Here is a 25,033-nt window from a genome sequence, read left to right as displayed (position 1 = left end):
ATTGGATTAAAATCTGTTTGAAAATGTAACCCCATTGAACACTTCTTCGTCTTTTCACTATCTCTATTGACGAATCCCAATTATCTGGTCTTGAAAGACCTCTAGTCGACCTCGAAACATCTGAATGACTTCCCCGACTCTTTACTTGCCTCCTAAGGCCGTCCTCGTCCAACTGTACGAACGCTAATCCAACTTCACTCCTGTTCCTGCTCAACAGGATTTGCTGTTGACTTAACGTTTGCCTGTTGTTCAAGCAGCTTTTGACACTGGTGAGGTATTTACTAGCTTCGTCTTTACCTCTGGGTCTGTTCTATTATTCCTCCAAGGTCGATGCTGTGACCAGTCCAGTGACTAGTAGTGGTCCGTGAGACATTTGTTCCTGGGCCGCACACGATAAAGTGATATTTCATTGAACATTTCTGTTTGAATTATTATTACTGTCTGGGAGCTTCTTTAATTTGCACCGTGTGACTTTTTCATTTATTCGTTCATCTTCTTTGCGGCTTAATCCCTTTATGGGGGGTCGCTGGAGTCTATCCCAGATTCTAGGGGGGACACCCTGGACAGGACACCAGTCTGTCGCAGCGCACACAACCATTCGCACTTTACCCAACTATCAACCTCCTTATGTTTTTGGACTGTGGGAGGAAACCAGAGCGCCCAGAGTAAACCCACGCATCACACAGAACATACAAACTACACAGAAAGTAAGTACCGTATTTTCCAGACTATAAGTCGCAGTTTTTTCCATAGTTTGTCCGGGGGTGCGACTTATACTCTGGAGCGACTTATGAGTGAAATTATTAACACATTATTACCGGTATATCATTTCACATGTTATTTTCACACTAAACCTCAAGAGGGCGCTCTAGGCCTGTGTTGATAATTTCGACGTAGAAGAGGAAGCGCCGCATCTTCTACCTCCGGAGTTAGCGGAGTTGTTTAAAAGGGACACCGAGGATGAAGATTTCATTGGATTTGAGTTCTTTGGAGTTACACGGATGGTTTGGTAAACTTCTTAGCATGTTATTTATGCTATAGTTATCTGAATAACTCTTAATATGTTATGTTAACATACCAGACACGTTCTCAGTTGTACAATTATTCAGCCTGTTGTTGCCTCTATTCTATTTTTATTTTAAATTGCCTTTCAAGATGACATGTCTGTTCTTGGTGTTGGATTTTATCAAATACATTTCCCCCAAAAATGCGACTTATACTCCAGTGCGACTTATATATGTTTTTTACTTCTTTATTATGCATTTAATGGCTGGTGCGACTTGTACTCCGGAGCGACTTATAGTCCGGAAAATACGATAAGCAAAGGTTATTTCTAAAGCGTCTTTCTAGACCAGGGTCACAAAGCGCTTGAACAATCAAAAACAATACACAGTTAAAATGAACTTTAAAAGATCAATACAAACATTGGTACAAAGTCTCTAAAAGCTTCAAGACACACACATACAGAACCACATCATCAGCATACAAGGTAACATTATTACTTATTACTTTGTGTTGTTTATGAAAAATTGCTGGCTATTGGAAAAAAAACAATTTCCCGAAGGAGACCTCCTGAGGGATCAATAAAGTTTTACCTTACCTTACCTTAACATACATAGATACAAATACACAATACAACAGCTCTTGCTGACGCAACTATTTTTTTTATATACTTAATAGTTTTTTGAAGGTTGTGCTATTGTATTATTTTAACTTCTTCTATCTGAACGTCAGTCCGTTAATACGTTCCTGACATTCAACTGGTCCATGGTACAAAAAAAAGTTGTGGCCCCTACTCTAATGCACCTGAAAAACATTTTTATTTCAGATTTGGTGTTTTTTTTTTTAACAGTACATGTTTGTCCAAAGAGCCATCAACCAATATGTGTTTGTTTTGATTCGACAATCGTGATTCATTCCCCTCTCTGACACATGACATTCCTTCACTTCAAGTGGGTGACGGATGAAAAAAGAGACGCGGGTTCGAGTCGAGGTTTCAGGTTCCACTTGCCGAGCACTACCTCTGTTGACCCAGAAGTTGTCACAGTTGTGACCCGTCCAATTAGAGCAGGAAGGGAGGTCGTGGGGGGCGGTGGGGGGGGGGGGGAGAAAGCAACACAACGCTGTCAACGTTTGCTGTGTTTGCATATGAGGAACTAGTTGGTCGTGTCGCTGGTCCGGATCTCATACCTTCAGCCGGACGTCGACCTTCTATGTTTTTCTTTCTTCATCTGGTCTCGGCAACACATGTTTTCTCAACGTTTATCTTCTCAACTCATATGACCTTGAATCCGAGTTCTCGTCCTGCATCTTCCGCCGACTACGATGGCGTTTATCCAAAAGAATCATGTGACGCCAAAAACATCTTTACCAATGGAATCTAGTTCAGGGAGATGAAGAAGTCATTTTTCTTCAGCACTTAAATACAACGTTCGTGGTTTGAAAACACTTTAGCAAACATGGTAGTTGTAGCATCTGAAGCTAGTCAATTCTTTCCCATATTATCAATTTATTTGGCTTCTTTTGAGGATTTAAAATCCTTTGTTTATCATGTTTTTCTTTTATCTGATTGCTTTCAAATAAATAAATAAATAAAGCTCTATGGCAGGCGCAGACCTCTGCCAAGCAGCACTTAATCTGATTTTTACAAACCGATCAAAACTCATTTAAGTTCAAAGCTCATTTGTTAGTTTTTTTTTTGCTTCCATGTGGCGTCGGCAGATCAGAGTTCTTGAGTTGGCGAGATTCAACCGATCTTGTAAAAATGTTAAGTAAACAACACGCTTTGTCATCGTCCATGTGGAAGTTGTTGGTGTGAAGCTGGGTTTAATTTATTTATTTTATCCAGACACGGCGGTTTTGCTCACTTCAATAATCAAAATTTGTTAAGTTTTTCATTGAAATTAATCTAACTTGGGTGGAAGATCTGGGTCAGATCCACTTGGTTATCATGCAATTGTTGTGCCTAGATGGACGGATAAAAAGATGGATGCGTTTATTAAACGACTAAAAACTCTCCGTGAGGGGGGTTGAGAAGCGGGTTAGTGACATGTTGTGTACTATTTAATACACAACATGTGGGCCCCGTCACTAGCGCACGTCAAAATACAATAGCGATCGTAAGAGAAATCCCTCCCGACGCGATGCCTTTTTTTTTTTTGCACACAAACGCTAGTCGTGAGAAGAATGTTTGACACGGTGTCCATCAACGTTACATTCCAAAGTGTCTCGAGACGAGAGCGCTTTCCTCATCTGTGATCAATAGTCAAGAACACAGATAGCCACCAACAACACTCTAAATGGTACACATGCAATCGATTACACGGCTTGCGACACACACACACATACAGACGCACACACACACACACACACACGGCTGCTGGCATGCAAATGAGTGGATTGATTTGTTAAGTGACATTTTAACGTCCTTACAGACAGCTCTCCATAAGTCCTTAAAAAGGTTTTTTAGGGCCAGTGCGGGTAAGAGGAAAGCATTCAGTGTCACCTCGTTAAGATCGAAGTGAAATCCCGCTCAATCCGTATCATAAAACAAACCGCAAAACCGCGGCAGAGCCCCTCGTGCTTTTTCACATGCCGATAGAAAATGATTTTTTTTTTTCCTTTAAAAAGTTTAAAAAGGAGTTCCAGCTCACTCAGCCACACCTGCACATGGACACACTTTCAGAAGAAAAGTGAAAAGCTCAGATTGATGCCTCATTAAAAATAGTTTCACGGGTCGAACTTTCAGTTTAAACCGTGATTGTTTTCCTTAAAGGATTGTTAGATCTGCTTCGACGTGGTAGGATTCTTAATATAAGTAAAGAAGTAGCTTAGATTTTTTAAACATCCTTGAATAACTGTATCATAATTATTAAAAATGTTACTTTTACACTTTAAGACTAAAGTATTCATGGCGAGTGTCAAACTTCTAAACTGAAAATCTAAGATAAGATAAGATGGCTTTGTTTATCCCACAGTGGGGAGAGAACATAATTACATCAGCTCCATTTACACATTTTTTTAAAGTTGTATACACAATAAAAAAGGATACACAAAATATTCTAAAAACACAAGAAATCTTGGTGTAAATGAATGTTCCTTTTTTTGCAATCAGTCATTTCTTAAAAGATACTAACATATGTGGGTCTGAATTGTTCTACAGTATATTATACATTTTATAATATTTTTTTGTTTCTCCTTATCTTTGCTTGCTATTAAATAGGTGAAATATTCAGTAACTGTGTATTTGTTACAACGATAGCTAGAAGTGTGTATTGGCAAGAATCGATACGTACCACGACACCGGAACCGATACCCTGTACTGTAGTAACAAGGATATATTTTTAGTTTTGTCCAGTACTTGACTCTGGTGTTGCAGAATTTTCAGACCTCTTGACGAAGTTACAACTACTTTCATTTATTTTGAACCAATATTTGACCAGAAATCAGCTTTAAAAATCTGCTGAAGTATCCTCTAGTCCTCAGTCGTCGTGTGGATCATGCTGGATTTCCTTGTTTCTTTAGCTGCGAAGGTATATATATACAGGTATATATATATATAGATAGATATAACTTTATTGATTCCTCAGGAGGTCTCCTTTGGGAAATAGTTTTTCCAATTAGCAAACAGCAATACAGACGATAATAGATAAAAATAAGAACAAGAAAAAAGTTTCTTTAAAAAAAAAACGTAACATATGTGAATATGTGTATATTTATATAAATATGTGTGTGTGTATCTATATGTGTATATATGTTTTTTTGTATTTATTTAAGGGGGGGAAATTCTACAGTACTGTAAAAAAAAAACGCATCGTGATATATCGCAATAACACCGCCGATGCTACAAAACAGTGATTCAACATTTAGTTCAATTTTCAGCGTACTTTTCATTAAAAAGATCTGACGGGCCACAAAAAAAAGCCGTTGCCAAATGTTTCTCCGCTGGATAAAAACAAGTCTGGGAAATAAACAAAGGGAGTGTTGCGGCGACGTACTTAATCAAGGTGGTAACAATAGACTGTGACTTCTACCCCCCGATCAGCATTTACATAAAGGAATGCTAAATTATTCATTAATTATCAAAGACTCCCTTGTGAACGGGGATGGCACCGAAAACCGGTTGCTAATTGGTCCATCAATAATCCTGCCCGCCTCCTCCTCGGTGACACCAGCTCCCCGCGCAGGAATCTACTATCTGGCCCAACCTTCTGCTCCGCAGTATCAACTTTACCTGTCGCCGCCTTAATGACGCACCTGTCAAAGTCCTCGTGCCATCCGTCTTCTCTGGGGAACGTTTGAAAACACTCCCTCTTCGTAAATCCACCTAAAACTTCAATTATTTTGGGGATATTCTTGAGTACATGTTGCTAATGGAACATAATTTTCCACCAGATTCAGGTTTTTCAAAATAATTTCAAATGTAATAAATACTTGCTTTAATTATTGTAGTTTCCGTGCGTTAAAGTATCCATTTTATCTGTATTTTTAGTTCCCCAAAAACTTCTATTGCAACAATTTGGTTATACACAAATGAGTTGTGTATCTTATAAATGAATACAAAAAAAAGGTTCAACAATGAACCATAACGACATTAAACACTGTTTTTCATGTGAAGATAAATCTAATGTTCAGGCTTTTCCTTGATTTTCTGGAACTCCTGTTGTGTTATCAGTATTATCGTGATCTTTAAAGTATATACTTTATTGAATATTGTTTTAGCTATTACTACAGTGTTAGCTAGCTATTACTACAGTGTTAGCTAGCTATTACAACATTGTTAGCTAGCTATTACTACAGCGTTAGCTAGCTATTACTACAGTGTTAGCTAGCTATTACTACAGTGTTAGCTAGCTATTACTAAATTGTTAGCTATTACCAAAGTGTTAGATAGCTATTACCAAAGTCCTCTCTCTCTCGCGCGCTTGATGGATCTACTGACTCCTTTAAGAAACATCTTAAGACGTTTTTATTTGTTCAGGCTTTTCCTTGATTTTCTGGAACTCCTGTTGTGTTATCAGTTTTATCTTGACCTTTAAGGTATATACTTTATTGAATATTGTTTTGATTGTTTAAGCGCTTTGTGACCCTGGTCTGGAAAAGCGCTATACAAATTAAAATTACTTGCTTACTTACTTACTTAATGTTGTGTTTTTTTTGCCAATGATAAACGGTGTAAGGGACTTTGCTCAATGGTTGCGTCAGTGGGATTTGAACCATGACCATCTAAGGCAGGGGCTTCCAAAGTTTTTCTATGTTAAAAAAAAAAAACAGGAAGATTTGATTAAATGAAAATGAGCAAATCCAAAAGTAGCCGAGAGCTTTTAATTCAGGATTTCAAAATAAAAGTGTCTACATGTGTATCTTTATCCTGTTCTATAACTTCTTTACTGCCAGACAGAATAATAATATATATATTTTTAATAATATTATTTCAGTTTAGATCGCCGGCTGAAAGTTGATCTAAAAGTTGGATTTAAATGGAAAAAGTGGATTTTTTTTCTTTGGATTATTTATGGCAAAGTAGAAGTTTTATTGTTACTATTCAATGCAAAAACTTCTTCAAAACACAATTGCACTTATGAAAACATATAATTATAATCTTAAAAAATAGACAAATATTGAAACATTTTTATTGTATATATGTGTTGTACTCTTTAAAAAAAACATGAATAAATATAATTAATGAAATAAATTGAAGAAAAAATATTTCTATTTATAGTTAAATTCCCATATTGTTGCTAAAAAAGTTAATTTATTTTATTCTAATATACTTTACTCACATCCATTTTCGTCGAGTCCACTGGAAAGTCAACTAAGGGAGTGAAGTCCAATTATTGCCCTCAGTTGTTCCTTTGAAATACACTATTGATCCTGGTCAATGTATTGACGACCGGCTGCTGTAAAGACATCACGGTCCCGTCGAGTCTTTAACCAGATGCTGCTCGTGAAGTGTCTGCACGTATGGATTTCTGGCCCTAAACCTCCCGTTCTATAGGTGAACATGAAAGTACTTCACCTGTGGTCGGTGCGGTAAGAAATATGTCGGCCTGTTAATTGGTTGAGCCTATTGATTTGCTTTTAAAAGGATTTGCAGAGTCCCGGCACAACGGTGGAGAATAACTCGGGTCAACTAACAGTCTGTATTGTGAGCGTTTGATGGTTCTGTGCTGTCGAAAGTCCGTCTTTGAAGAAAGCTGATCAAGGGCGGGATATTTCTGTGCCCTTGGGCCATAGCATTTATATAAAAAAAACACAAAGATCTGAGTCAAAGCTGCAAAAAAGTGCGAGAGGTTTCTTTTTTTTTTAGTGTGTCATTATTGGTTAGGGATGTGTGAAACTATTGATAGTACAACCTTCTTTGTGATAGAGAATCGATATCAAGCACTGCACTGTATCTTTTTCTTTTTTTTTTGCTTTCCTATTTCATTTTACCTTATTTTTTTTTGCTTTATAAATTAACGTATATAGTTTTTTCTACATGTAATTTTTTTGACAATTGATCCCAATGATGACTGTGGATGAGAGGATACAGTTGACTCAAGCAGCTTTTAAAGCTGATGTTTGGACATATTTTGGTTTCAAAACAAATGAAAGCAGTTACGACTTCGTCAATAGTCATGTGGTCTGTGAAGACAAGCCGGTCTACGTACCTAGATTTCATGGCTCTTATCAACGTCGCTACTGTCTTTATTAAGAGTCTAAACATCAGCTTTAAAAGCTGCTGGTGTTTTCTGTTTTTTTCACTCAATGCTGCCATTTCGAAGGTTTCATGGTTACTTTTGCATGGAGGAAATAACAAATGTCATGTCCCCAATTTAATTATGGTACACAAATGAATAAACACTGTAAATATTTGAGTTTTAATGACAAAAGAATCGAATAATTGTATTTTACACACACTATTTTTCAATTTATATCAATACAGTGCTATTGATTATCGATACAGTATCGGGGGGGAAAATCATTATATCGATATTTGTCTACATACCCTAATATATTTGTATCGTTGTTAATATTTTGAGTACACAAGTGTGTCCACATTAAAAAGTCGTGTGCATAATTGAGTGTGGATCGATGGACACTTTCCACCCTCAACGGCCGCCATCTTAGTGACGTAGATGACGCTAAACTGAAGCTACGTCACTGACGACGCGATACCGATACCATAAAAGTCTTGAGAAAATACCACATTTTTCAACAAAACAACACAACAACAGTAGTAACACAATAAAACACAACTAAATAATTGGTTTCAAATGGCAAAAAGTGCTGTCAAGTGTCGTTGATCGTGTTCCAAAGGCTGGTTGTGATCAGCGTTAAAAAGTAGTAGAAGAAGAAGCTGTCGTGTCATTTCCAGTAAGTGTGTAGCAGCAGTGTTTGATTTGAGACAGTACTACCTTGTTAGAATTTGTGCACTTCTCAAGTACGTGCACTGTCTTACAGTGCACTGTAAAGCAGGGCACTTGGAAGAAGAAGAGCACGATTTGAGACACAGCCTTGGTAATATTGTCGGCGGGGTTTATGGTTAGACTTTGACACAATTGCAAAGTCCAGGTCATTTTCTATTTTTTTTAAAAGGTGAAACTAGGTCTTTGGGGGAGGCATGCGCTCGCTCGGTGCTCTATTCTAGCCAGTGTAGTTAGGGTGGTGCTCGCCACCCCTCGCTGATTGAAGGAAGGTAATTAAGAGTGCCGGGAAGAAGGAGCTGTCAAGAAGGCACATTTAAGTGAAGGATGCTCGGGCCTCTGCAGTAAAAATCTAAATGATATAAATTGCCATTTAAGTGTAGCTCTGGCTAATGTTTTTTTTTTCTTTTTTTTCTTTTTTTAATGTGACACAAGGCAGCAATGACAATCAAGGCCTGTCTCATTGTAATTTGCTCGTGTTTAGAGGGCTTTTGTGAGCCGACAGCTTTACACAAATTAACACAATTGCTTGTTTTTATGAGCAAACCATAAATGCTTTTTTTTTTTTTCTCTCTCCCTGCTTGGCGAGCTAATGAGGAAAGAAAACGACGCGTCTGTGGGTGACGCCGCGACGTATGGTTCCCTAATGAGATAAAGGACTTCTTTAATGTTGTGACACTTATGTATGATCAGAACGGGATCGTCGGGGCTTTTTTACTCATTAGAGAAATCATTGGCAGATTGCCTCTCGCGGATAATGGGGCGAGATGTTCGGCTTTTTCTCTAAACACGTTGTCATGGAGGGAATTAGCGAGAAGCTGCTGTTTGGTGATGCGATGAATAAAAGATGGAACCCGGTGTGTAAACATGAGGCGTCTGTCGGCGATCAAGGATGCGACTCTGCAGTGCACAGAGGTTTGACTTTAGGAATCTTTCCAAAATCAAGTTTTTCGTTTGTGCAGAAACACTCATGGTTTCTTCTCATTGTCTTGGGCGACATGACTCTGGTTTAATCGCTGCATTTTGCTCTTTATAACCAGGCGGCTTGAAATATGTAACTTCGAGGTAAAGTTCTTCAAGAAGATTCCCTTATTCAGCTACTATATCAGAGCCTATGCTGGGTTGTGACGTGTCGACTTGTGTACAATTGTTATGCTTTTATTAAGATGTATTGAAGGGTATGCAGTTTAATAAATCTATAGAAATACACATAACGAGTAACGAGTCATATTAAAGAGAAACTAATGTGTTGTTTAAGTGACTCTTAAATATATTTTAAACCTCTATTGCACTCATCAGTATCTGTCTGTTTGTACAAAACTCTTTTCATTGAAATATTGACATTAGAAAATGATCTTAAGCCCCGCCCACTTAAAACACTGTTTTTCTGGAGATTAAATATAGTTTAACACAACCACGCGTACTGTGATTGGTCAAACATCAAGGTTTGTCACTGTGCGTTATCAATCCCGAAGACTCCACCTCCAAGGGGCTCGTTGTATAAACAAAGCGGGGTGTGATTACAGCTGGCTTCAGGAGAAGTCAATCCATTATTATGTCATAATGGACTCCGCTCTCGTAACCTTTTGTTTGCCAAGATTTCAGACGGGGGAGAACTTTATAGAGTATTAATTTCAAAACATGGGTATTGTGAGAGACTTACTGCATCTTGGAGAGGAAGACTTTGACGTTTGAAACATGTGAGTGAGTCAGGAGAGTTAAGTATTCCTTTAAGAAGTGAAGTAAAGTGACCTCTAGGAGTCACTGTGGCGCGTTAGTGTCGCCAAAGATACGCTTGATTTGAACGTACCAGTACCTAAAATCCTGACCCAAATATTGTGGTTGAAAACACAGTTCCATTCTTGAGTATCGCCGTAAAAAAAAAAAAAAGACTTGTAATTGACGATGGATCTTCTTCCACAGGCTCTGGAGAGCGAGTTTGTTTCCTGCCAGCTCCACCAGTGGGTGGATCTCATCTTCGGCTACAAACAACAAGGACCCGAAGCGACGAGAGCGCTGAACGTTTTCTACTATCTCACCTACGAAGGAGCGGTCAACCTGAGTTCCATCTCCGACCCCATGCTCCGAGAGGTAAGACAACACCGAGCCTTCACGCTGCTGTGTAAGTGAAAAAGAAAAAAGATCCCGTAAGTGCCTTTTGAGCTTTGGCACACACTCTTAAGCTGCCTGTATCACAAAGAGCATCGCACCACCACTTTTGTGTTCCTGCAAAGGCTTGTGATACCATTAGCCTTCTTAAATAGGTTCTAACCGGGCTTACGATGTGGTGGCAGGTCCTGCTGAACCAAGCCTTTCCTCGGCGGGCGATACCTCGGGAAAAGCACTCTAGCAAGTGTTCCACTTTAACGCCTTAAAGCCCCGTCCTCGACTCTCATTCATTATTCATCCCCTCACTTTGAAGCGTAGCACACACTCTCGTCTTGAAAGCAACACACAGATACAGTGATGTGTGGGGGGGGGGGCTTACAGCCAAACAACTGTCTGACAACTTCACCAATCTGCTATAATAGCAGGTTAGCAGCAGCCAGCTGACCTAACAATAGCTTTTTTGTGTGTGAGGCTGTTATTCATTACTCAGCACACATTCTGTTTTCAACCTTTTCGCATTTACAAAATATTGAACCAGATTACTGTTGAATGCCTTTGAAAGTCAACAGAGCTATGATCAGATGCAGGCGGCGCACGTTTATTCAGATTTGTATGGCTGTATTGTCAAATAAAAAGTGCCATAAGTGAGTGATTTTTACACTTTTATCACGACAAGGTGTATGTTTAACCCGGTTATTTAAAAATGTTAGCGGCTCTTTAGTCGTGAGGTCTTTGTGTCGTCTTTTTCGTGGGGAAGACAGAGCTGAGCCAAAAGACCGAGCTTTCCATTTACCGGTCAGTCTATGGTGTTCCAAGCCACAAGGAGTCCGGGAACTCGTCTCCGATTATCCCTAAAAAAGCAAATGTTTCAACGGAGAATACACCCTGTTGAACTAATTCTATAACTCAAATAAAATCACTATCTAAGATCAATATCTACCATAAATACTCTCCGCTACATTTCTCACACATATCGTCTCACTCCCTCTCAGTGAACTCAAACGATTTTCTGAACACAGAGGTAGAAGAAAGTCCTTTGGATTGAGTTAAATACGTACAGAAAATCATACAGATTTTAGTAAATTATGGGGAAAATCGAGCTCGATCAAAGTGTTTGTTTGCGGTGGTCGCGTACGACAACTCGATGTCGAGTGTTTTCGTTCCATTAAGGCTAAAACCAAACACCCCATTGGTTTTTAAACGTCCATGGAGATGAGTTCGGAGCCTGTCAGGAAGCTTAATAGCGTTTTCCCCTCGCTGTTCTGCCCTTCATGCTCAGTGACTAGAGCGTCGCGGGCACGCCGGGTACATCGTTGATTTATCACCTCATTCACTCTAATTCCCATCCAGATGTGCTTTGGCCTCTACACACACACACACACACACACACACACACACACACACACACACACACACCACACACACATGCAGAGATTGCTCCTACTGGTTTGGAATGTCCTGTCCAGGTCGACCGAGATGTTCTGACCGAGTGTCTTTTTTCTCCACAATTGGAGCATGAGACGTTCATGAGGTCTATGTATGGTCTGTCGTGGTGAAGAAAGAGCTGAGCCAGAAGGCGAACCTCTGGATTCACAGCTCCCATCTCTGTTCCTTTGAAAGTTTCTTCTTGATTACCGAAGTAAACAAACCCGAGCTGTGGATTTCCTGCTGTTTAATTCCACCTGTGGAAGGAAGGAAGTATAGTCTGTCGTCGCGGACCTGCACCGTGTCAAGTCCAGACTCGTGGGCAGACTAAGAGAGTCCGGGGGGAACCCCACCAGCCCCCAGCACTCCAGACTGGCCCACATGCGGGACCTGTTCTCCGTCAGTGAGGACGGGCTTGTCGGTTTTGTTTTGAAGAGGTAGCTGACCCGGTAAGAAACGGGGTTCTGTAGCGGTGACTGGCAGGTTTGTGTATCCCCGCAACACTGTTTGGCAGCCGCAGCCTCCAAACACACACCCCGGAGATCTGTGTGGATCAGGGCCTGGTGTGTGTGTGTGTGTGTGTGTAGACGTACGTTTGTATATTTGTGCGGGCTCATCAGCATAAATGGTTGCAGAGGTGTGTTTATGTGGGTCTTTCACTTCGGTGAGAGTGTTTGGAGTATCTCAGCCCAGATTAGCCACTGCTGCGGAGACTTTCCCCCCTAAAAAAAAAAGTCCTGATTACTTCCTGTCAGAGTCGAACCTCAACCCCCCCCCCTTCAGCCTGTAGGCTTGCATTATGCATCGCCTCGCCCGGAAATGTAACTACGTAGCCGTCTCGACGAGGCGCAGGGATTTCCCTCCTTCACTGGTGATCGCGGAAAATCCCGCCGTCCTCGTGACACGACACAGTCGCCTCGGACCGAACACTGTTTGTGTTGTCGGGGAAAGTGCGACGTCAGCGGTGTTTTGAGCGTCTGTCAAATGTTGAGACCAACGACAACCTTTTTGAATTGTCCCTCAGAAGTTTCTCCATCTATGTGTCTCGTCTTGATCGACACTGTCATTCATGGCTGCTGATTGGCTGATCATGGATCAGGTGACACATTTAGTATTATATCCATTTATTTTATATATTATATTTTGATCTGTAAAGCCAACAATTAAGGTAAAAGAGATTATGGATGTCAGCAAATATACAGAGACTAAAAAGTAACTTGGGTCCGCTTCTTCTTTATCTTTCTCTTTTCTTCTTGTTCTTGTTGTTCCATTTTCCTCATTTGTCTTGTTTTTTCCTCTTTTTTTCCCACTTCTTTTTTTTTTAGTGTTTCAACATTTTGTTATTGTTTTTTCTTATCTTTTTTTACTTTTGTTCTATTTTTTCTTGCTCCTCTAGTATTTTTCCTGTTCTTTTATCGCTTGTTTTTCTTCTTATTCTACTAAACTTCCTCGTTGTTTTACATCTTTTCCTTCTTTTTGTTTTTCTCGTTCCTCTAAAAGTCGTTCTTTTTCTTCTAATGTTTCTCTGTTGGTCATCTTGTTGTTTCGTCTTCTTCTTAATGTTCTTTTTGTTATGTTCTTGTCCTACTTCTTTCTTTTTTTTTTAATAAATATTTTCTTAATTTGGTTAAAATATTCCTGAGAGCCCGAGCTGGGGTGTAAGTCTGGATCAGATCACTGATGGAAGGTCTGACCATGAATAGATCTGAAAGTAAGAACCAGAATTTTTAAAATGGATCCTGAAAGAAACTGTCAGCCAGTGAAGAGTTTTAAGGTTCGGGGGAAATGTGAGTTCTTCTACTAGAGCAGCTCAGAATTCTCACTGCAGAGTTTTGTACGGCAGGCGAGACAAATCCTTCTTGTTTAGACACCAAAATAAACTGTAACTATAGTCTAAACGAGAAGATACAAACATGGGTTATAAGCTCTAAACTGTTAGTATCTTTGGATGAAATATGAATTGTAAAGTGAAGATACACTTGGTTTATAATCCTTGTTTGTATTTTACCTTCTCTATGTTTCCTTGGTTTGTCGATGTAGAGGAAACCGTCCAAACATGTGGATCATGTGACTATAGCTATCATATTGTTTCTATGTTTGATACACATACTTCATCCTCTAGTATTAACATTTCAAATTGACGTTAAAAAATGTTCCACCAAACAGAGCGAGAAATTAGTCGGCCACTGAAGCGCTTAACATTTTAAATCTCGTCTCCACGTCTGAAAATACAGTTTCAATCCCGTCTCTCTCGCTCCTCATTTCCATAAACTCATTGTGTTTAACACGGCGATCCGTCTTGTCAAGTGGCGGAGTAAATCAAAGGGTTCCCCGTCTGAGCCGAGGGTGTTCCAGCCATTTAAATGTATAGAATATAGAAAACCTTCATCAGACACGGGCCAGCGCCCCCAAAAGAGATTGGCCTTGTGGTCGTCCCCTCGTATAATCACCTGAGCATCGCGCCGGCTCACGGGCGGGGAAACGCTGACCCGCGGTCAGCCGCCCGCCAACCTTCCACGCCCTCGTAAATGTCACGCGGGCGTTTAATGAAGATGGCTCGAGGGGGTGTTGAGGACTTTCTTCCTCGCGTTAGCTCCAGTCAAATGTTCGGAGGAGAAACATTTTTGACCTTGAACGGTGTCCTTTCGTCAATCCGGGGGCCAGATTTGGAATCGACCGTTTCAGGGGGAACCCTTTTTTTTTTTTACCGCCGGCTCGCCTCAGTTCTCGAACGTGTCGAGTGTTTCTCTTGAAACGACGTCAATATTTGTGACTTCATTACCTTCTTCCTGCATCTTATCTTATCTTAGGTTTGCACAAAGTGGGTCGTTGAAGAAGCTCTTAGCCACTTGAACATATTTGTCTATATACCCTCCCCCCTCCTTCTCCCAATGCTATTAATCTTGAAATCGTGAAAACTCAAGCGTATTCAGCCCCGCTCCCCGACATTTCTTTAAAAAAATAAATAAAAAAGAGTTTTGTCCCGTCTTTAAACGCTCTTTGGAATCCATAGAATGTCAACCCGCGACGGAAAATGAACTCAATCGCCGTCTCCGACCCACTGCTGCAAAGTCGTCTCTAAATTTAACAAATCGTAACTGAAATAAAAATAATTATAATATTAAAATATGACATATTGCTGCTTTAAATGTGATGTTTTTCTTTCAAATTAATTATTAAATATTTGGAATTTTCGAATTCGCTAGTTTTATCTTTACTCTGAGTGTGTTGTGTGGGCGAGTTCTGGAGCTTTACTGCCACTCGCTATTACATTCACCTAGTTTACATTTCTGTTATAATGATAGATTACTTACTTACTTACATTTAAAAATGCTAAAAACGTAATAGCATATATGTCTATACCCCCCCCCCCCCGCCCCCCCTTCTTCTCCCAATGCTATTACTTTGTAATTCCTGAAATCGTGAAAACTCAAGCGTATCCAGCCCAGCATTTCTTTGAAAAACGAAAGAAAACAGTTTTGTCCCGTCTTTAAACACTCTTTGGAATCTATACAATGTTTCACTGCTGTATAGACGCCTCTAAATTGAACAAAACGTAACTGGAATAAAACAATTATAATATTAAAATATCACATATTGCTGCTTTAAATTTGATGTTTTTCTTTCAAATTAATTGTTGTGAGTTGTGGACCTTTACTGCCACTCGCTATTACATTCACCTAGTTTACATTTCTGTTATGATACTAGATTACATTAAAAATGCTAAAAAATGAGTAGCATATTTGTCTATATACCCCCCCCCCCCCTTCTCCCAATGCTATTACTTAGTAATTCCTGAAATCGTGAAAACTCAAGCGTATCCAGCCCCACCCCCCGCATTTGTTTGCAAAACAAGAGAAAAGAGTTTTGTCCCGTCTTTAAACACTCTTTGGAATCCATAGAATGTTTACCCGCAACGGAAAATGAACTCAATCGCCGTCTCCAACCCACTGCTATAAAGACGTCTCTAAATTGAACAAATCGTAACTGAAATAAAACAATTATAATATTAAAATAGGACATATTGCTGCTTTAAATGTGACGTTTTTCTTTAGAATTAATTATTAAATATTTGGAGTTTTCGAATTCGCTAGTTTTATCTTAACTCTGTGTGTGTTGTGTGAGCAAGTTCTGGAGCTTTACTGCCACTCGCTATTACATTCACCTAGTTTACATTTCTGTTATAATGATAGATTTCATTAAAAATGCAAAAAAATTAATAGCATATTTGTCTATATACCCCCCCCCCTCCTTCTCCCAATGCTATTACTTAGTAATTCCTGAAATTGTGAAAACTCAAGTGTATCCAGCCCAGCATTTCTTTGAAAAACAAAAGAAAACAGTTTTGTCCCGTCTTTAAACACTCTTTGGAATCTATACAATGTTTCACTGCTGTATAGACGTCTCTAAATGTAACAAATCGTAACTGAAATAAAAATAATTGTAATATTAAAATATGACATATTGCTGCTTTAAATGTGACGTTCTTCACTCAAATAAATTGTTAAATATTTGGAGTTTTCGAATTAGCTAGTTTTATCTTAACTCTGTGTGTGTTGTGTGGGCGAGTTCTGGAGCTTTACTGCTACTGGCTATTACATTCACCTAGTTTACATTTCTGTTATAATGATAGATTACATTAAAAATGCTAAAAACGTAATAGCACATCGGGGATTGGGGGACGAGCTGCTTGGCAGAGGTCTGCGCTCCCTTGAGTGCTCGAGTATTTTCTAGAGTCAAACTAATCACGATCGTTCAAGAGATTTTAACGAAGAATCCTTCACAGAACGGGTTAAACCGGCGTTCAATTTCCCGCCGACGAAAACATCCTTGAAAGATAAAAAGTTTTCGGTCTTCTCGCCCCGGGGTCTCTGGTTATTTTCAGACCATAGACGAACCAACCGACCTTCGTTTTTTCTTCTCATGAAAAATAGCCGAGGCAGGCCTCAGCCATGAGCTCATGCTCCCGGGCCTCGCCAAGTCAGGCTCGCAACAAGCCGTCACTCCCACCCGGTCGCCGCGCACACACACACACACACACACACACACACATACACACCGACACACTGACGGCGCCGTCATAACTTCTTTTTTCTCTTTTTTTCTTCCTCTCGTCTTTGGCGAACCATCAATCACGCCCCTGTCCGAGTAGTTTTATATCAGCCGCGGATTTAATGGCGCTCGCCGTAACGACGTCTAGTTAGCTTTTGATTGACTGAACGCAGGAGTCGGTTACAAGCGTCCTGATGGATTCTTGCTCATCTTTGCTTCGTCACAGCAGACTCGTGAAATATGCTTGTGATTACTTTTGTTTTGACAGTACGAGAGCGAGTTCACCGTACGGGTGAAATGCGAGACGTTTAAAATAGTGGATTCGACGAGTCCACATCCTCCTTAACAAAAATGAAACCAACACCAGTTTTTTTTTTGGTCGGAGCTAACTTTTTGAAGCTTGGAATGAAACTGTGGTTCTATCGGGTCAGACCCGCGGGTTTGGTGCCGTCCACGCTTTTGACAGTGAGCCACGTGATGATGTCCAGAAGCAACTGGGCCGGCGTCTGCTCTGACATTTATGGTCCTATACCTCTTCATTAACACCACCTTAACCAGCCCCGGCCCTCCTCGCGTTCTGTGTGTGGCGGCGCAGGATAAATTGGCATCAGAGTGTGTGTGTGTGTGTGTGTGTGTGTGTCAGAGGGTGAGAAAGTATGTTTAAATGTGCGACTGTGTTCAGCATGATTCATCGTTTCTTAAGGGGGGAGTTTTTTGTGTAAAATATGATGTGTTTTTTGTTATGAAAATATACATTCAATATAATATTCCATTTGTTTAATCATAATCATTGTTTCTTTTTTTCCCCATGCAGTACTTCTATTATTCTTTTTCATTATTGTTTATGTAATTAAGTATTTTAAAGTTTCTGTAGCTACAACACTAAATGCAGCATCCATACATTCCAATGTTATTTCATACAATCAAATTCGATTGTATTGTACACAGACAATCATGGAATTTTAATTACAAGGGAACAATTTTCAACTGTGATCAAACCATTTTATTCTATAATCTAACATATTTCAACTGTAATCAAACCATTTTATTCTATAATCTAACATATTTCAACTGTAATCAAACCATTTTATTCTATAAACAAACATATCTCAACTGTAATCAAACCATTTTATTCTATAATCTAACATATTTCCACTGTAATCAAGCCATTTTATTCTATAAACAAACATATTTCAACTGTAATCAAACCATTTTATTCTATAAACAAACATAGTTCAACTGTAATCAAACCATTTTATTCTATAAACAAACATTTCAACTATAATCAAACCATTTTATTTTATAAACAAACATATTTCAACTATAATCAAACCATTTTATTCTATAAACAAACATTTCAACTATAATCAAACCATTTTATTCTATAATCTAACATATTTCAACTATAATCAAACCATTTTATTCTATAAACAAACATATTTTAACTGTAATCAAACCATTTCATTCTATAATCTAACATATTTCAACTATAATCAAACCATTTTATTCTATAAACAAACATATTTCAACTGTAATCAAACCATTTTATTCTATAATCTAACATATTTCAACTGTAATCAAACCATTTTATTCTATAAACAAACATATTTCAACTGTAATCAAACCATTTTATTCTATAAACAAACATATTTCAACTATAATCAAACCATTTTATTCTATAAACAAACATATTTCAACTATAATCAAACCATTTTATTCTATAAACAAACATATTTCAACTATAATCAAACCATTTTATTCTATAAACAAACATATTTCAACTATAATCAAACCATTTTATTCTATAAACAAACATATTTCAACTGTAATCAAACCATTTTATTCTATAAACAAACATATTTCAACTGTAATCAAACCATTTTATTCTATAAACAAACATATTTCAACTGTAATCAAACCATTTTATTCTATAATCTAACATATTTCAACTGTAATCAAACTATTTTATTCTATAAACAAACATATTTCAACTATAATCAAACCATTTTATTCTATAAACAAACATATTTCAACTATAATCAAACCATTTTATTCTATAATTAAACATATTTCAACTGTAATCAAACCATTTTATTCTATAATCTAACATATTTCAACTGTAATCAAACCATATCCCACATTAATCAAGCAATATTCAACTTTATTAAACAATTTTAAACTATAATCAAACCATTTTATTCTATAAACAAACAATTTTCAACTGTAATCCAACAATTTCAATTGTAATCAAACTATTTTAAACTGTAATCAAACCATTTCCCACATTAATCAAACCATATTCAACTTTATTTAACAATTTTCAACTGAAATCAAACCGTTTCTATTTCATTCAACACAACATTAACTTCATCAGTTTGTTTTTCTCAAACTCCTCTTCTCTGGTGTTGCAGGCTGTGGAATCTCAAATCAGAAGTTTTGGACAGACCCCCTGCCAGCTCCTCATCGAGCCGCACCCACCCCGGAGCTCGGCCATGCAAGTGGTAAGTGTGCGTCTGAGTGTGTGTGTGTGAGAGAGTGATACTTGTGTGTTTGTTTGGGACACACTCTCCTCACGCGTTCACACGACACCAGAGCCCGGCGTACGGTCCACTCGGACAGTGGGCTCGCTGTGCTTCCAGAAGGCATCATTAGAGAGGTGTGCCTTGATGCCTCGCGATCACACGCTTTAACTGCCGGGTCAGCATGTGGGTTCGCTTCCCCCCGCTTGGAAGTCTGGCCGCGAGCCCACTCCCTCCACCTGAGCTCGGGACCGTCCACCGCGAGACGCTTCTGAAGTGGGCCGTGCGAGCCTCGGCTGCGTGTGATGGACCCCCAAACCCCAGGAGTCCCTATTAGTGCGGTGTCCCTGCGGTGATGACAGCTGACTGTGGACCACCACCCCGCTCACATGCACACACACACACGCACACACACACACACACACACACACACACACACACACACACACACACACACACACACACACACACACACACACACACACACACGGCCAGAAAAATCTGCCAATGGCTCGCAGCTCATCCAACTTATTCCTGCAAAATGTTCTCCAGTTTTAAAGACTCCATCAAAACATGAAGAAACATTTGTGTTTTCAAAGCCTCTCTCTTCCTCTTTCTTTCTCTCTCTCCATCCCTCCCTCTCTCTCTCTCGGCGAGTGTGTTGTCAGAGTGTCAGCATCTGCTCGGCTGGTAATGATACTGTCAGTGCGTCTGCTCGGCTGTCACGCACCCCGACTTCCCTCCCGATGTCGAACACTGATGTTCCCCTGCTTTACACGCAAAGAGGGAAAATGAGTCTCGGGCGGAGCCGCTTAGTACGAGAGGCGACGTTGTACCTTCATGATACTCGTTTTTCCTTCCCCTCGAGAAGTACTTTTGGTGACGGAGAAGCGAAAATGCGAGAAATTCATCGGATGAAGATTTGCAAAACGCTGGGATGTGTTTTAAAAGTATTGATAAAAACACTTTTGATTTATTCTTTTTTGACAAAGTTTATACAAAGTTTTGGTTTATCTTTGATTGATGTAAAAGTACATTTGATTGTATGACATTTGACATTTCAAACCAACAAAACTTCAAGTATATCAACTATATTTTAAATGAAATGTGAAAATGAAATGATTTACTAAAATTGTAACTTAAATTAAATGAAAAAATCGAATATTTTCAATGTGAATACATTTAACACAGAGTTTGATATTTCAATCCCATAATATAACTAATACAAATTTAAAAATATATATATATTTTTAAATATATAGCCTTTTAAAATCACTATAAAAATGTTGGTATTATCTTCACAATTCATGATTAAAATTAAACAAAAAAAAAGCTTTTATTTGTGTTTAACTATTTAAAAAAGAAAAAAAAGATAATAAAATGTAAATATACAAATCATTGAATTCAATTATTTTAAATTCTATTAAATAATCAATAAAAATGTTAAAGATTTTTTTTTAAATCAAACACCGATTTTTCATGTCGGTGTTTGATTTTAAAAAAAATCTTTGTTAAGTCATTGTTGTTTTATTAACGATTTAACCTTTAAAATATATACATTATAGTGAAAAGAATTAAATATGATTATGTATCTTCTTCACAGCAACAATAGGTTTTTAAAAACATCATCTTTGCTTATTTATCTTCAACAAAAACCACATTTGACTTTTAACAGATCATTAATCTCTTTGTTGGCAAAACCTTTTCTCTCGCTTTAAAACTTCTAACCTTGTCTTTCTTCTTCCTCCTTTTTAATTTCTCCTCCGTAACGACGTCGACGCTCGACTCCCTTGTTTTTTTTAAATTTCATTTAATGTTTTTCCGTGTCTCCTCTCGTCCCGTCGTCCCTCCTGAACAGTATCTTCTCCTGCAGACGCCCATGATGTTCACCGAGCAGATGCAGCAGGACGTCATCATGGTGCTGAAGTTCCCGTCCAACTCTCCGGTGACCCACGTGGCCGCCAACACTCAGGCGGGTCTGTCGTCAGCGGCCGTCATCACCGTCACTGCCAACCGCCTCTTCGCCGTCAACAAGTGGCACGGACTCGTGGGTGAGTCGCCCAAACAACATTTTTTTTGAAGATTGATAATATTATTTCTGGCTCCCTCCGGTGTCAGAACGGTGTAACTGGTGTAACTGTGTAACTGATGTCACTGATAGTTGCAACATGCGGGTTATATATCTTTTTACAAAACAAGATAAAGACTCTTGTGGTTTTATATTAAACCTATAAAACTCTATGGGGTTATTATTGTCTCAAAACTGTCATAGATGCATAAAACAATATTACAATATTTACAATATTACAATATTTGTATGTTGGTTTATCTCAACCGCCGCCAACTAGATTTGCGAATGCGTAATTTGAATTATAAATATGTCATTTAATCAAGTTACTTACGTGACTTTGACACTTAATTAAGACGAAACAAAAAAATGTTGTTGCAATTAGTAAAAATCCGGTGTGGTTAAAATACTCTGTTACGATATATTGCGATACTGAATGATATAGTTGTAGTATTGTCGAGTACTTGACTCTGGTGTCGCAGAATTAACAGACATCATGACGATGTCGTAACTACATTCATTCGATTTTACATTTAAAAATGTGTCCAAACATCAGCTTTAAAAGCTTTCCGAGTCGCCTGTATCCTCTCGTACACAGTAATGGCCGATACTTTAGCAATGAATGCTGCCATCTAGCGGCATCTTAACATTCTTAATACTTGAATGATAATTGTAAATAGAACATTGAATTATTTTATTTTAATTACACTTTATTAAAGTGTAATCAATTAAAGAACTTTGACAACAATTAATATATGATTATTTGAATTCAAACTTTTTTTTCAAATACTTTTTCTTTGGGTTTCAAATAATATTTTGGTGGGTTTTTTTAACCATAGTTCCTCAGAGGTTAACAGTTCAATGAAGTGTGTTCAATATATATATATATATATTTGTTTATTTTTTAAAGAAATCCACTGTCAATACAGTATCCAAAAGAAAAAACACATGGCAATATATCACCATTTTAAATATTTTCTAACCCTGCTACCTACAATCATACCCAACCAGTACTTGATAGTTTTGAAACAATAAGAACCCCATAATTACAGAAAATATATATTAATTCAACGCGTCATTTTATATGTATTTAATGATTAGGAAAAGCACCTTAACATCACTCTTTGTTAGTTATTCAAATGTACTGCAGTTGTATTTATATCTGGATTACATGAAAGTGTATTGAGATTTTTCTCTCGCTCCTATTGGTCGACCATGTTTCCCAATTGAACGCGACACAAGCGTTATTAGCGACATTAGCGCTCACGTACTTCAGCCTTTCACCTCAAATAAAACCTTCTCATCCATCGAAAAGTTCTTGTTTTTTTTTGGTGTCGTCCGTGAGCGACTCTTCTAATTCCCTAATGAAGTGGCGAAAAGAGCTCCTGCTTCCGGAGGGCCACCGGATTACAATATTAATCCAATCCGTCTCCTTCTCCTGTCAGGTCATCAGAGCGCGGCGGTGCAGGACCAGCAGTACCAACTTCCCGTGGAAATCGACCCTCTGATAGGTCAGTGCCGACCCGACACCAGGAGCCGCATCGTTTTCCGAGGCGATGTCGGCGTCTCTCGCGCCTCGTGATGTCGGCGAAAACCATTTGCATGCAAATTGGAATGCAATGAGCTGTGGCCCGGGCCGGCGTTTCATCATCACCCCCCCCTCACCCATCTTTCCTCCCTCCCCTCCCAGCATCCTCCTTGCTTTAATTTGAGCGGCAGGAGAGGACGGGTGTCGCCGGGAATGAATATGAATGTGGTAATAATGTGTGATTGAGAATGCATGGCGGACGGCTGTCAGGACAATATGTGCGCCTCTCATCCTTCACGACTTGTTGATGAGCGGCGCCGGCGTGATGAATGGGATGCACTGGAGGAAGCTTCTGCACGCCTTCATTTTCTTCAGCCTCACCGCGAGGCTGCTTTGTGTCTCTTCTCGACTCCCTCGGCGAAGCTTCTTCGCGTCTTCGCGCCGGGATCTGATCCAGCGATTTATTTTTTATTTTTTTTAGGTCGACTCTTGCTCTCCAACCGCCTTCACTTTCACAGATTTACTTTGCGACTAGTGGTTTATTTAACGTGGGATCTGGTTCACGAGTGAGGGGAAAGATGGGGCTTCTGTCATGCTGAAGAAAGAGCTGAGCCAAAAGCTCCAGGTCTTCTGGGGAATACCAACTGGAAAAGGTTGTCCCGGAAATGCGTCCAAATGAATCCAGATTCCCTGGATGTGTCTGAATGTATTGGCTCGACCCCTTACTCGTGAACAAGTTTCTCATTTGAAACATCTTCAAATACCACACACACGCTTAGAATTCTTCTCTCGCTTTGAAATTACTCACAGATCTTCTTGAATAGCTATTACTACAGTGTTAGCTAGCTTTAACTATAGTGTTAGCTAGCTATTACTACAGTGTTAGCTAGCTATTACTACAATGTTAGCTAGCTTTAACTATAGTGTTAGCTAGCTATTACTACAGTGTTAGCTAGCTATTACTAGAATGTTAGCTAGCTATTACAACATTGTTAGCTAGTTATTACCACAGTGTTAGCTAGCTATTACCACAGTGTTGGCTAGCTATTACGACATTGTTAGCTAGTTATTACCACAGTGTTATATAGCTATTACTACAATGTTAGCTAGCTATTACGACATTGTTAGCTAGTTATTACTACATTGTTAGCTAACTATTACTACAGTGTTGGCTAGCTATTACTACAGTGTTAGGTAGCTATTACTAAATTGTTGGCTAGGTATTACTACATTGTTAGCTAGCTATTACTACAGTGTTAGCTAGCTATTACTAAATTGTTAGCTAGCTATTACCACATTGTTAGCTGGCTATAACTACAGTGTTGGCTAGCTATTACTTAAGTGTTATCTAGCTATAACTACAGTGTTAGCTAGCTAGTCCTACAGTGTAAACAAGCTACCCCTACAGTGTTAACAAGCTAGTCCTTAAGTGTTATCTAGCTAGTCCGGCAGTGTTAGCTAGCCAGTCCTACAGCGTTAGCTAGCTAGTCCTGCAGTGTTGGACAGTTATTACAACAGTGTCGGAAAGCTAGTCCTACATTGTTAGCTAGCTAGTTCTACACTCTTTTTTTTGACAAATACACAAACGTTTAGGAGTCAAATGTTTTTATTTGCGCTTTATTTATCCACAAGTTTGAAATACCTACTTAAATATCACCTCATCGGCCTAATATTTTTGGTGTTTAAAATGTAATTGCCCTACTTTTGTTGAAAACACTACATCATCTACGCTTTTAAATGTTTTTAACAACAAAACTGTTCAAAACCGATTAGTCGAGCACAACCAGCCAGCGTAATGTGCGTTCACCGTATAGCCTTACATGATGTATAATTCAAATCATATCATCGAAGATTTCACTGCTTTTAAATCGTGTTTTATTTTCATCAGTAATTTTGTGTTTTTAATCAAATGTGTACTCGATAA

General features: G+C 38.7%; 1 protein-coding gene across 6 annotated transcripts in view; it reads left to right on the top strand.

Annotated features, from left to right (window-relative positions):
* The window catches only part of lrba (LPS-responsive vesicle trafficking, beach and anchor containing), a 218,069-nt gene that overhangs the window by 179,400 nt on the left and 13,636 nt on the right, over window positions 1–25,033 (top strand). For 5 of the 6 annotated variants that reach the window (XM_087808002.1, XM_087807992.1, XM_087808010.1 and 2 more), the window contains exons 47-50: window positions 10,332–10,499; window positions 19,406–19,495; window positions 21,372–21,564; window positions 23,027–23,092. In XM_087808002.1, coding sequence (XP_087664128.1) covers window positions 10,332–10,499; window positions 19,406–19,495; window positions 21,372–21,564; window positions 23,027–23,092 — 517 coding nt within the window. The remainder of the gene's footprint in view (window positions 1–10,331; window positions 10,500–19,405; window positions 19,496–21,371; window positions 21,565–23,026; window positions 23,093–25,033) is intronic. The other variant, XM_087808020.1, reaches the window with a different exon arrangement.

The sequence above is a fragment of the Callionymus lyra genome, chromosome 1 (assembly GCF_982586985.1).
Source record: "Callionymus lyra chromosome 1, fCalLyr1.hap1.1, whole genome shotgun sequence".
Taxonomy (NCBI): Eukaryota; Metazoa; Chordata; class Actinopteri; order Syngnathiformes; family Callionymidae; genus Callionymus; species Callionymus lyra.
Note: the sequence above shows the minus strand (reverse complement) of the source record. Positions and strands in the feature narration are given on the sequence as shown.